This window comes from Cnephaeus nilssonii (genome assembly GCF_951640355.1).
Source record: "Cnephaeus nilssonii genome assembly, chromosome: 22".
Lineage (NCBI taxonomy): Eukaryota > Metazoa > Chordata > Mammalia > Chiroptera > Vespertilionidae > Cnephaeus > Cnephaeus nilssonii.
Genome location: NC_137093.1, coordinates 11,989,147 through 12,003,375, shown reverse-complemented (window position 1 = coordinate 12,003,375; position 14,229 = coordinate 11,989,147). Strand labels below are relative to the sequence as shown.

The following is a 14,229-nucleotide window of genomic DNA, read 5'->3' as shown; positions in this document are numbered from 1 at the left end:
TTGTTTCACACTGCATACAATTTAAAAAAAAATTTTTTTAATTTTTAAAATTAGAGGTTTGCAGAAGAGTTGCCAGGGTAGTTCCGAGTGCTCCCACATGCCCTCCCCCCCCCCCCCCGGTCCATCATCCATCCCCTGGTACATTGACCAAAACCTAGAAAGTGACACTGCACACACTCTCAGCTAGACTCCTGGCCTTACTCAGATCCCCCCAGCTTTTCCACGAACGTCCTTTTTCTCCTCCCGGGTCCAGCCTACAAATCACACTGCATTCACTTGTCACTGAGGAGTTAGTTTCTCCCAGTCTGTGGCCGTGCTCAGTCTGACCTCCTCCCTCGTGACTATGACCGTGGCACTCTCGAATGCATGTAATTTCTCAACAAAAATCTAAACGTGCACACACACAAACACATAGTAGCCGGCCCTTCCGGGTTGTGACTATTGTGTCTTGCCCCCTCCCTCCTGGTCGTCCCCTCATCTTTCCCTTTCTTCCCCACACCCTCCACGACAGGTGTTTCCCTTTCATCCCAGGCCCGGTCCCCCCTCCGCTGACGACCACAGCCGAGTCAGGCTGAGGACAGAAACCAGTGCTGGCCCTCCTTCCTCCCCACGTCCACACGCGTGCATTCTCTCCCCGGAGATCCATTTTACCATGTCTGCTCTGGCCTTTATGAATTACCTGTCATTTCTACGAGCAATTTGATGTCCCCTTCAGGTTCCACGGAGGAAGAGTGAGACTCCTTCAGCCTGAATAGCAGTGGTACTATTTGCTACTGTTTGGCCCATTAGATCTCAAAAACTCATTCCTGGAACTTGCTAAAAGTTACTGAAATTAGTGAGAACCAATTGATACTTCCAGCATAAAACTGCTCTGCATGACATTGTATAATCGCTTTGCATGTGTGTATTTTAGTTGTTGGTATTGCTTGGTAGTAGTTTATTCAAAAAGTAATAGAATTCAGCTGGGGTTCGATATTTAGAAGAATTCTTTGGGGGTGCAACAGTTTTATTATTATTTATAATCGTAAGTCTTCCAAAGTTACTGTTTCTTTAAATTCAAATGGCTACAATGGTAGGCAGATTCAAGCATGTCTGTGCATAGTGAACTTTTTCTCCCCTCACAGTAAGTAAAATTTGGAAGCATAAAAGCCTTCTTCCTCTAAAAACCCCCTGTGATGCACTTTTTTCTTTACATTAACTCAGGTTAATTGTGTGCTTGTTCTAGGGCAGTCATACACTGATCACTCTCTCGGTTGATTTCTGGAATTTTTAACTCTTTGGTCTTTTAGAGAATCCAAGTTAATAAAAGACGCAGATGAAGAAAAAGCCTCCTTACAGAAGTCCATCAGCATTACTAGTGCCTTACTCACAGAAAAGGATGCCGAGCTGGAGAAGCTGAGGAACGAGGTAGAGTACCTTCCAGGGCGAACGTTCACGCCGCCCCATTCTGTTCCCACGCCTAAGCTGCGCTGCTGTGTTGCAGGTCACGGTGCTCAGGGGAGAAAACGCCTCTGCCAAGTCCTTGCATTCAGTTGTCCAGTCTCTTGAGTCTGATAAGGTGAAGCTTGAGCTCAAGGTAAAGAACTTGGAGCTTCAACTCAAAGAAAACAAGAGGCAGCTCAGCAGCTCCTCAGGTAACATGATGACCGTGGCACCCCCTCACCCCCGCTCCACTGCTCCCTGCAAAGGAGCCGTTTCTGGTCAAGATGCGCTGCTCCCAGATGTTCCCTTTCATCCTTGGCTCTCCCACCCTTTAATCAGACGAGGGCTCAGCACCACCCAGGTCCCATGCGAAGGAGCGTGCCTGGTATCCCCATTGCTGGGCCTTCCCCCCTGGTCTTGAGTGTGGGGAGAAGCATAAGCTGGTAGATGCTGGCTGCCATCCCAGTACAGCCGTGGGTTCTGAAGGTACACAGTGAGGGTGCAGAGATGGTCCCTCGCTCCTCCAAATTCAGTTGGACGTGACGGCCATTCTTGCCAGCAGTGAGCCAGCCCAAGAGAGGACACTGGAGGGATGGGGCCAGCGCCGGGGCAGGTCCCTCAGGGGCCCGGCCGTGGGACAGGAACTCACGAGTGTGTACTGAGAGGCACATCTGAGAATTCCACAGAGAATGATTTTCAATGCATTCACAAGGAAAAAAGATTGTGGTTTTTTAAACATGCCCCTCCATTTTTTTTTTCATATAAGGTAATACTGATACTCAGGCAGAAGAGGATGAAAGAGCCCAGGAGAGTCAGGTAATACTCCTTCCTTTGGTTTGCTTACTTGCTATTTAAAAAAATCATTTAATCTTTTGAACAGGTAGTGCATTCATATGACCTAAACATTAAGCAATATTAAAAATATGTTCAGCAACTCATCTCCCTCCAAACCTTTCTCTCTGGTCAGTTCCCAGCTCTCCAATGAGGTAACCACTGTTATTGGTGTCTTTTTAAAAAGTCTTTTTCAGAGATTTAAAAAAATGTAACTATAAGCCAAGACTAATAGTCTTTTTCCTTTCCCATTTAACCTACATGGTGGCATATTACATAAACTGGTCTCTACTTCCTTTTTTGGCAGAACCTTGCCCCAAAAAGCCAAGCCTAGCCCCTAAGCAACACCTGTTCTTCCAGCTGGCCCAAGGAAGCCAGCCTCCATGTGTCCGAGTGATTTGCACAGGCACCTCCCCCTGGAGAGTCAGCAGCCCTTTCCACCTCTGGTTCCCAGGCCAAGTGTGCTCATTTAAGGGTCCTTTCCTGTAAGGCAATCTTGTGGGGACCTGGGCTTCCCCATGGCCCGGGTCAATTTGATTTTAATGGACTAGCCTGGAAGACCCAGCCAAGGCCTAAGAGCCCAACCTAGTTCCAAAGGGCTGACCCTAGTTCCGAAGAGCCAGCCTAGCCCCTGAGACCTCAGCCTAGTCCTGAAGAGCCAAAGACAGTCCCAGAGGGCAGAGCCTCGCTCCTAAGAGCCAAAGAGCGAAAGCCAGTCCCAAAGGGAGGAGTCTAGGCCTGAAGAGCTGAGCCCAGACTGGAACAGCTGTAGCCAGTCCCGAAGAGCAGAACCTCACCCGGAAGAGCCCAGCCCCGCCCCTAATCAGTACCCCCTCTTCCTGCAGGCCCAAGGGAGCCAGCCTTGGTGTGTCAGAGTGACTTCCACAGGCACCTCCCCCTGGAGAGTCAGCAGCCCTTTCTACCTCTGTGCTTCCCTTTTATAGCTGGATAGTGTTCCATTATGTGGATGTAACTTAATGGAATTGGTTCTCTGCCCGTTGACATGCTATTTGGGAGGTTTCTGATCTTCTAAGTATATTGTAAACAATGCTGAAATTTTGTAGATATACTAGCATTTCTTTGGGGTACACTTCTAGAAATAGAATTGCTCTGTCAAAAAGTTCCTTGCTTATCTCTACCTTACGAAGACAGGGTTCTCGGAAAATGTTTCCTAAATCCAAAATTAACAAAACAGCCTTAATTTTAAATGTGGGATTATATGGAAACAAAGTATTCTCCATTTGGAAATATAATGGGACAGACAATAAGCATCCATCTTCAGTTTTAATAATATATCTTGGGGTATGTTTATCCTGCGCAAAAATCATAGGTACAAAGCCTTCTTTCATTTTTAAATAAAAGCTCAGGGAGTTTTGATTTGTCTGACATCTCCTTTAAGAGACATGAAAGGATTCAGCAATCTACTAACTTACCCAGTTAGCATTGTCTGCTTAGTGTGTATGCGTAATAAACATCCACTTAATTAACAGTGTTTTCTCTTTCTCCCCCTTTCCTTTCTGCTTCCATTTGTTTCATCTGCTGCTGCCAACACTTTCTTCCAACCAGCAAATGGTTTGTTTTATGTTTCCTAATTTGCGAGCACGTGTGTGTGTGTGTGTGTGTGTGTGTGTGTGTGTGTGTGTGTTTTCCCACTGTACTAAATCCATGTTGTGCCATTTTCTTCTTCCCGAAACGGAGCTCCTAATATGATAAAGTCTTAGAAAATGCAGTTTCAGAAGTGAGAATAGATTCTGGGGGTCTGCCTCCAGTGTTGGCAGGGATGTTCTGCATAGAACCACAAAGCTACTGATTACTAGCTTCGTTTCATAGCATGCCCCAGCAAGAGAAAGAGAACAACGAGTTCTTTAAAGATTGAGTTACCTGTGTATGTGTATACACTCATACACATTTTTTAAATTATAAAGTGAGATTTTTTTTCATCAGCTATTTAGAAATATGAGAGCTTTTTATTATTTGTAGGAGAGGGAAGAAACTTTCTGTTTTTCAAGGAAAGTGCCCTTGGTTTGAAAGCAAATGTTAGGACAAGGGTGTTTCCTCCTGCTGGTCATCTCGTTATTCCACTGCCCAGTGAATCCTGGCACAGATGCTCTTCCCAATTGGGGTACCTGAGCTCCACTCTGTACCTGAGCATGTGCCTAAGGGTCTCCTTGGTGGAAATGGAGCTTGAGCCTTCTCTTTAAAACTTCTCCATTTTACTCTAAAGTCTCATTTACCATCCCATCACAACCCATCAGTGAGTGTGTGAGGAGGATGTCCCTGTACGTTTTCAAAAGACGATAAGTTGTGGATTGGTTCTACAGTGTCAAGACAACTCTCTTGTTATGTTTTTGTAAAGTGTTGTATGTGTATGTTTGTGTATCAATATATAAGGTATAAGTTCAGTAACAGCCACCACTGGCCCCTCTGTGACGTCCAGCACACTCGCAGCCATAGCATGAGTCTACGTCTGTGACTTCTTGATAGGCAGTCCACTGGACACATTTCAGACATTTTATACATGTTTCTTTTTTTAGATTGACTTCCTAAATTCAGTCATAGTGGACCTTCAGAGGAAGAATCAAGACCTCAAGCTGAAGGTGGAAATGATGTCAGAAGCGGCCCTTAATGGGAATGGTGATGACCTAAACAATTATGACAGGTATTTCATATGAGACAATACTGTTCAGTTCCATCTAAATCAACTGCGCTTTTAAAGTTAGGTTCTTCAGTGGGTTGGAGAGACAGCTACCTTTGGCTGATTGGCCATAAATCCATCCCCATCATTCTGGCAAGACAGTGATATATACACACCATAAATGGCTTTGATGTAAACATTTTATTTATTTGCTTTAAAATTTTTTTAAATATATTTTTATTCATTTTTAGAGAGAGAGGAAGGGAGAGAGATAGAAACATAGAGAAAAAAATAACATGGGAGATTAAATATGGCAATGGAGTAAGTAGATGCTGCAAGGACACGCTCCCAGCACCAAACTGGAATTACAACTAAAATACAGAAAAACTTCCTGAGTAATCAATGGAAGACTCACTTGAAAGAACCCTGATAACTGAGGACGGAAAGTGGAGATAGCATAGAGACTGGTAGGAGGGGCTGAGGCACAAAAGGGCTGGCTGGGCTCCCATAGAGAGTTCCTGAAAGATATGTCAGCTGTTGGGGGTTGCCACTGAAAAATCTGGGGTCTAATCTACAACCTGGGCCCCCCAACAGAGAGCACCAGAACTGAACTTTTCACACATCTGGCTGTGAAAAGCAGTGGGGTTGCTGTCTGACAGGGAGAGATGGCTGGAAATTCAGGCACCCTCTTAAAGGGCCAATGCACAAAATTCCCTCTGAAGCTACTCACCTTGTGCTCCGGCAGAGAGAGGGCAGAATGAACTAGAGCTGTATGAGCAGAAGCCAGGATCAGGGGCTCTGGGATTAGGGCTCAGAAGGCAGATACCTGTTTTCCTGTCCTGAGTCATTCTCTCATGCTGCGAAGGTCATCTTTCTCATGCAGACATCTTCTATACAGCCGGCTTTGCCTGGGGGGTAAACACCTTGCCCCACATTGCAGAGTTTCTGAGAGAGACAGAATAACAATTAGCCTCCAGGCAGAAGCAGTTGCCCCACCCTGTTGAAAAAAAACTCGCACCACACCTGAGGATGATTGCCTAAGGGCAATTCAAGGCAGAATCCTATCAGTTTGTAAGCAGAGGTGGTCTCTGGAGGCTTTGAGTCTTTGCCTGATCTAATTAGACAGAAACAGCATTTGACACTGTCGTGCACTAGATATTGAGAGGCGTAGAAGATCTACCTAATACATAGTCACAAATCCAAACAGGCAGCCAAAATGAGGAGTCAAAGAAACAACCCCCAAATGAAAGAATAAGAGAAACAAGAGAATTCTCAAGAAGAGATCAATGAAATGGAGATAAGAAATTTATCTGATATAGAGTTCAGAATAATGATGGTTAAGATGCTCAACAGCATGAGAAAAGATGTAGTAATTATAAAACAGAAATAAAGAATGATATAGCACAAATAAAGAACACATTGGAAGGAATACACAGAAGATTAGGGGAAGCTGAGGATCTAATCAGCGAATTAGAAGACAAAGTAGAAGCCCTAGCTGGTTTGGCTCAGTGAATAGAGCACCTGTGGACTGAAGGGTCCCAGGTTCAATTCCGGTCAAGGGAATGTACCTTGGTTGCGGGCACATCCCCAATAGGGGGTGTGCAGGAGGCAGCTGATCGATGTTTCTCTCTCATTGATGTTTCTAACTCTCTCTCCCTCTCCCTTCTTCTCTGTAAAAAATCAATAAATATATTTAAAAAAAAAAAAAGACAAGGTAGAAAAAAATCACTCAATCAGAGAACCAAAAAGAAAAAAAACAATTAAAAAATAAGAGGACAGCTTAAAGCTGTGAGACAACATGAAACGTAACAATATTCAAATAGCAGGTGTGCCAGAAGAGGTAGAAAGGGAGAAAGGGATAGAGAATGTGTTTGAAGAAATAATAGCAGAAAACTGCCCTAACCAGTTTGGCTCAGTGGATAGAGCGTCGGCCTGCGGACTCAAGGGTCCCAGGTTCGATTCCGGTCAAGGGATTGTACCTTTGTTGTGGGCACATCCCCAGTAGGGGGTGTGCAGGAGGCAGCTGATTGATGTTTCTCTCTCATTGATGTTTCTATCTCTCTCTCCCTCTCCCTTCTTCTCTGTAAAAAATCAATAAAATATATTTTTTTTAAAAAAGAAATAATGGCAGAAAACTTCCCTAACCTGGTAAAGGAAAAAGTCATACAGGTTCAGGAGACACAGACACGGAGAACCCCAAGCAAGAAGAACCTAAACAGGTCCACACCCAGACACATCATAATTAAAATGCCAAAAATTGAAAAAAAAGAGAGAAACTTTTTAAAAAATACATTTTTATTGATTTTAGAGAGGAAGGAAGAAGGAGAGAGAAATAGAAACATCCATGATGAGAGAGAATCATGGATTGGCTGCCTCCTGCAAGTCCCCCACTGGGGATCGAGCCCACAACCCAGGCATGTGCCCTTGACTGGAATTGAATCTGGGACCTTTCAGTTTGCAGGCCAACCCTCTATCCACTGAGCCAAACCGGCTAGGGCCAAAGAGAGACTCTTAAAGGCAGCAAGAGAAAAGCAAACTGTTACCTACAAAGGAGCTCCCATAAGGCTAACACCTGATTAATCATCAGACATTCTACAAGATAGACGGGAATGGCATGAAGTACTCAAGGTAATGGAAAGCAACGATCTGAAACCAAGATTACGATATCCAGCAAGGCTATCATTCAAAATAGATGGTCAACTAAAGAGCTTCCCAGACAAAAAAATAAAAAAAGGCTAAAGGAGTACATTACCACTAAGCCAGCATTACAAGAAATGTGAAAGGGACTGCTGTAATGATAAGAAATAGAGAGAGAAACCTAGGCATACAGAATTAAAATGGCAACAAGTAAGTACCTATCAATAATAACGTTAAATATAAATGGATTAAATGCTCCAATCAAAAGGAATAGGGTAGCTGAATGGAAACAAAAAACATGACCCAACTATATGCTGTCTACAAGAGGTCCACCTCAGAACAAAAGACACACACAGGATGAGAGTGAAGGGATGGAAAAATTTTTTCCATGCAAATGGAAAAGAAAAAAAGCTGGAGTAGCAATACTCATATCTGACAAAATAGACTTAAATGAAGACCATCACAAGAGACAACAAAGGTCACTACATAATACTAAAGGGATTGATCCAACAAGAAAATATAACCCTGGTAAACATATACATATGCACCCAATATAGGAACATCTAAATATATTTTTAAAAACTTCTAGAGGCCTTTAAGGGAGAGATCAACAACAATACAGTCATATTGTAAGGGACTTTAACACCCTGCTGACCTAGATCTTCCAGACCAAAAATTAACAAGTAAACAGTGACTCTAAAGGACACACTGAGCCCTAACCGGTTTGGCTCAGTGGATAGAGCATCAGCCTGCAGACTGAAAGGTCCCAGGTTCGATTCCGGTCAAGGGCATGTACCTTGGTTGCAGGCACATCCCCAGTAGGAGGTGTACAGGAGACAGCTGATCGATGTTTCTCTCTCATCGATGTTTCTAACTCTCTATCCCTTTCTTTTCCTCTCTGTAAAAAATCAATAAAATATATTTTTAAAAAGTAAAAAAAAATAAAGGACACACTGAATCAGGTGGGTTTAACTGACATTTATAGAACATTTCACCCCAAAGCTGCAGAATATACATTCTTCTCAAGTACACATGGATCATTCACAAAGATAGACCACATGTTAGGACACAAAACAAGTCTCTACAAGTTCAAGAAGATTGAAATCATATCAATCATCTTCTCAGATCACAGTGGAATGAAATTAGAAATCAACTACAGTAAGAACACCCAAAAACATTCAAACACATGGAGGCTAAATAACATGTTATTAAACAACGAATGGGTTACCCACAAGATCAAGGAAAAATAAAAAACTTCCTGGAAACAAATGAAAATGGACACACAACAACCCCCAAATCTCTGGGACCCAGTAAAAGCAGTCCTGAGAGGAAACTTCATAGCACTACAGGCCTATCTCAAAAAACAAGAAAAATTAATAAACTATTTAACCCTACAACTTAAAGAACTAGAAAGAGAACAACAAGAAAAGCCCAGGGTAAGTAGAAGGGAGGAAATAATAAAGATTAGAGCAGAAATAAATGACAGAGAGACTAAAAAACATTACCAAAAAAAAAAAGAAAAAGAAAAAGAAAAAATCAATGAAGCAAAGAGCTGGTTCTTTGAAAGGATAAACAAAATTGAACCATTAGCCAGACTCATAAAGAAATAGAGAGGAGCCAAATAAATAAAATCAGAAACGAAAGCAGAGAAGTAACTACTGACACCACAGAAAACAAAGGATTGTAAGAAAATACTGTGAACAACTATATGCCAGCAAGCTGGAAAATGTGGATGAAATGGACATATCCCTAGAAAAATAAAATCTCCCAAAACTGAGTCAGCAAGAATCAGAAAACCTGAATAGGCCAATAACAACTGATGAAATAGAAGCAGTAATCAAAAAATACACAGCAAATGAAAGGCCAAGTCCAGATGGCTTCACAGGTGAGTTTTAAAAACATTCAAAGAAGAACTAACACCTGTCCTCCTCAAATTAGTCCAAAAAATCTAAGAAGAAGGAACACTTCCAAGCTCTTTTTATGAAGCCAGCATTATCCTAATTCCAAAAGCAGATAAAGACAATACAAAGAAAGAATTACAAGCCAATATCCCTGATGAACATAGATGCTAAAATCCTCAACAAAATAATTAGCAAATCGGATCCAGCAATTTTTTAAAAAGATCATACACCATGACCAAGTGGTATTTATTCCAGGGATGCAAGGCTGGAACAATATTCACGAATCAATAAACGTGATACATCACATAAACAAGTTGAAAGACAAAAATCACATGGTCCTATCAATAGATGCAGAAAAAGCATTTGACAAAATCCAAAACCCATTTTTGATAAAAATTCTCAGCAAAATGGGAATAGAAGGAGCATATCTCAACATTATAAAGGCCATATATTGCAAACCTACAGTGGACATCATACTCAATGGGCAAAAACTAAAACCATTTTCCCTAAGAAGAGGAACAAGACAGGGATGTCCGCTTTCACCACTCTTATTCAACATAGTACTGGAAGTCCTAGCCACAGCAATCAGACAAGAAGAAGAAATAAAAGGCATCCCAATTGGAATGGAGGAAGTAAAACTCTCACTATTCACAGATGACATGATACCATATATATATAGAAAACCCTAAAGACTCCACCAAAAAACTACTAGATTTAATAAATGAATTTGGCAATGTAGAAGGATACAAAATCAACCCCCAAAAATCGATGGCTATTTTATACACCAATAATGAATTCTCAGAGAAACTAAACAATTCCATTTACCATTGCAACAAAAAATTTAAGATACTTAGAAATAAACTTAACCAAGGAGGCAAAAGACCTGTACTCAGAAAACTACAAAACAGTGAAGAAAGAGAAGATAAAAACAAGTGGAAGAATATAACGTGTTCACGGATTGGTAGAATCAACATCATTAAAATGTCCATACTACCCAAGGCAATCTATAGATTCACTGCAATCCCTATTAAAATATCAACAGCATATTTCTCAGATCTAGAATGAACTTTCCAAAAATTCATATGGAATCAAAAAAGACCCCAAATAGCTGCAGCAATCTTGAGAAAGAAAAACAAAGTTGGAGGAATCACAATACCAGATATCAAGTTATACTACCAAGCCACCTAATCAAAACAGCCTGGTACTGGCACAAGAACAGGTATATAGATCAATGGAACAGAACAGAGACCCCAGAAATCGACCTATGCCATTATGCTCAATTAATATTTGACAGAGGAGGCAAGAGCATACAATGGAGTCAAGAGAGTCTCTTCAATAAATGGTGCTGGAAAAATTGGACAGATAAATGCAAAAAATGAAACTAGACCACCAACTTACACCATACACAAAAATAAACTCAAAATGGATAAAAGACTTAAATGTAAGTCGGGAAACCATAAAAATCCTAGAAGAAACCATAGGCAGCAAAATCTCAACATCTCTTGTAGCAATATGTTTACGGATACATGTCCTAGGGCAAAGGAAACTAAGGAGAAAATAAACAAATGGGACTACATCAAAATAAAAAGCTGCTGCACAGCAAAAGAAATCAACAAAACAACAAGAAAGCCCACTGTATGGGAGAACATATTTGGCAATGATACATCTGATAAAGGGTTTATATCCAAATCATATAAGGAACTCATATAAACAATCCAATTAAAAAATGGGCAAAGGACCTAAATAGATGCTTCTCCAAAGAGGACATACAGATGGCCAAGAGACATATGAAAAGATGGTCAAAGTCACTGATCATCACAGAGATGCAAATTAAAATGACAATGAGGTATCACCTCATACCTGACAGAATGGCTACCATCAACAGATCAACAAATGACAAGTGCTGGTGAAAATGTGGAGAAAAGGGATCCCTACTACACTGCTGGTGGGAATGCAGACTGGTGTGTAACCATTATGGAAAACAGTATGGTGTCTCCTCAAAAAATTAAATATGGAACTTCCATTTGACCCAGTGATCCCTAAGAATATATCCTAAGAAACCCAAAAACACCAATCAGAAATAATGTATGCACTCCTATGTTCATAGCAGCATAATTTACAATAGCTAAGATCTGGAAACAGCCCAAGTGCCCATCAGTAGATGAGTAGATCAAAAAGCTGTGGTACATTTATACCATGGAATACTATGCAGCAGTAAAAAAGAACAATCTCTTACCCTTTGAGACAGCATGGAGGGACCTGAAGAGCATCATGCTAAGTGAAATAAGTCATTCAGAGAAAGACAAGAATCACATTATCTCACTCATATGTGGACTCTAACTAACAAAATAAACTGATGAACACAGTGGATCCAGAGACATGGAAGCATGGAACAGAGTGCAGAATCTCGGAGGGAAGGCGGGAGTGGGAAGGTGGGAGGAGAGGGGGAAGGGTGAGTGGGAGGTAATCAACCAATAACCTTGTATGCATATATGCATGGCCCATGGACACAGACAATGAGGTGGTGAGGGGTGAGGGTGGGGATGGCCGGAGGGGGTCAATGGGGGGAAAAGGAGACATATGTAATATTTTCAACAATAAAGGATTATTAAAGAAAAAAGGAAAAGAAACATTGATGAAACATTATCAGTTGTCTGCCTCCTGCACGCCCCCTACTGGGATGGAGCTGGAAACCCGGGCATGTGCCCTGATCCGGAATTGAATCAGTGGCCTCCTGGTTCATGGGGGTTGACCCTCAACCATTGAGCCACACCAACAGAACTGATGTGAACATTTTATTTTTTAAAATATATTTTTATTGGTTTCAGAAAGGGAGAGGGGAAGAGAGAGAAAAAAACATTAATGATGAGAATCATTGATTGGCTGCCTCCTGCACACTCCACACTGGGGAGTGAGCCCACATCCAGGGCATATGTCCTGACTGGGAATTGAACCATGACCTCCTGGTTCCTAGGTCGACACTCAACCACAGAGCCACACCAGCCAGCCTGAATGTGAACATTTTAAATGGGGATTGAGTAGTTACACTTGAGGTTCACAGACTTGGCCGTAACTCTTGCTTGTTTTTTATCCTTTACAAGTGGTAGAGATGAGTTTCTGTTTTTCATTATTAAGTCTATTGGGGTGGCATTGGTGAATATGAGAGTTTCTGATCATGCACATGAACCTTTGCAGTGACGACCAGGAGAAACAGTCCAAGAAGAAACCTCGCCTCTTCTGTGACATATGTGACTGCTTCGATCTCCATGACACAGAGGACTGTCCCACCCAGGCGCAAATGTCGGAGGACCCCCCGCACTCCACACACCACGGCAGTCGGAGCGAGGAGCGCCCGTACTGTGAGATCTGTGAGATGTTTGGGCACTGGGCAACCAACTGCAATGACGACGAGACCTTCTGACGAAGCCTCACCTCCAGGACTGGGCTCTCTCGGACGCACCAGCATCTGGGCAACCGAACACCAGCATTATGTGTGCAGACTTCCGGACAACTCACGATATTTTTGACCCCCACCAACAAATCTAAGAAAATATTTTGATCTTCAACAAATCGCCCTTTTAGTTTCCCCGTATACGTTAGAATAACAAATGCTTAGGAGGTGAGTTTTCACCTCTTATTTTTGTCGTGTTGATTTTTAAGTTTCAACAGGACGTTGCACCAGAGGTCGTTACATATATTGTCCCGAGGGAAACCTCCAAGAACAATCCCTACCCTCCAGTACCTTATTTAAGTAACTTTAAATTATGCCATTACTTCTCATATTTGCACTAAAATCTTCCCAGGCTGCGTTTTTGTATAGTGAGATGTTTTGGTTAAGCTTTGACACTGGAATGAGTTGAAAAAAATGTGCCATTTTGCATTTTCATCTACTCATATATTTTTAGTCGAAGAAATATCTGAGATCTTTGCACTACCTGATGTCAGTAGTGCCTTTACTTCAGGCTTGGTAACACTTAGGTGTGATGATAAATCATGAAACAGGTAAAGCGGGGGAAGCCCCCAAACTGCTGTGGGACATTTTATCATCAATATGCTGCACCCACTTACTCTACTGTGGTGTTTTGTTTGTTGGTTTTGCATAATTTCAGCTATATATTATATGTATATATTTTTAAAAAATCTTTATTTTGGGAAAAATAATACACAATTGTGTCTTTTCAGATTTTTACCTTTATAAAAAAGAAAACACTTAGAATGTTTATCAGGACATAATGGGCTAGGCCAGAAATAGCATCACACAGCTTTGGAGCTATTTTTTATTTTTGTTTTCATTTTGTTTCTTTATCAGATATAAATAAATACAATATTTTTCCTTCTCTAGCAGATATCCCCAGCAGTTAATTAATTAGATAATAAGCTGCTATACAATACTTACATTAACCAATCCACAATCTTTACAAGTTGTATTTACTGTCTTCTTAGATGAATGTATGATGAGAAATTCAATATTAATAATTTTGGATTTTCTTATCACAAAAAATTAAATGAAGGACCTCAGCCACCAGAAGTTTATCAACCAGTTTTATTATTAAACTATTTATCTTGATTTGAATTGAATGTCTTCTAGAAGATGTAAAAAGTAATAAATGTATCTCCATGCTACATGTATAATAAGAACTTCTATAATTGTATATATGCCTTTGATGTATTTTCCCCTCAAGATTAACTGTGTTTGACAAGTGAAAAATCTGTAATCAATTGAATTTCTGGTTATAAACATAATGAGAATTGTTTCACAAACAATATGTAAAGCAGTATTAAAATTTGAGCAAAAAATGTTCT

At 41.1% G+C, this 14,229-nt stretch overlaps 1 protein-coding gene across 4 annotated transcripts in view; it reads left to right on the top strand.

Annotated features, from left to right (window-relative positions):
* The window catches only part of CLIP1 (CAP-Gly domain containing linker protein 1), a 91,433-nt gene extending 77,204 nt beyond the window's left edge, over positions 1-14,229 (top strand). For all 4 annotated transcript variants that reach the window (XM_079762405.1, XM_079762408.1, XM_079762407.1 and 1 more), the window contains 5 exons: positions 1,290-1,407; positions 1,484-1,634; positions 2,189-2,238; positions 4,788-4,912; positions 12,622-14,229. In XM_079762405.1, coding sequence (XP_079618531.1) covers positions 1,290-1,407; positions 1,484-1,634; positions 2,189-2,238; positions 4,788-4,912; positions 12,622-12,847 — 670 coding nt within the window. In that variant the 3' untranslated portion in view covers positions 12,848-14,229. The remainder of the gene's footprint in view (positions 1-1,289; positions 1,408-1,483; positions 1,635-2,188; positions 2,239-4,787; positions 4,913-12,621) is intronic.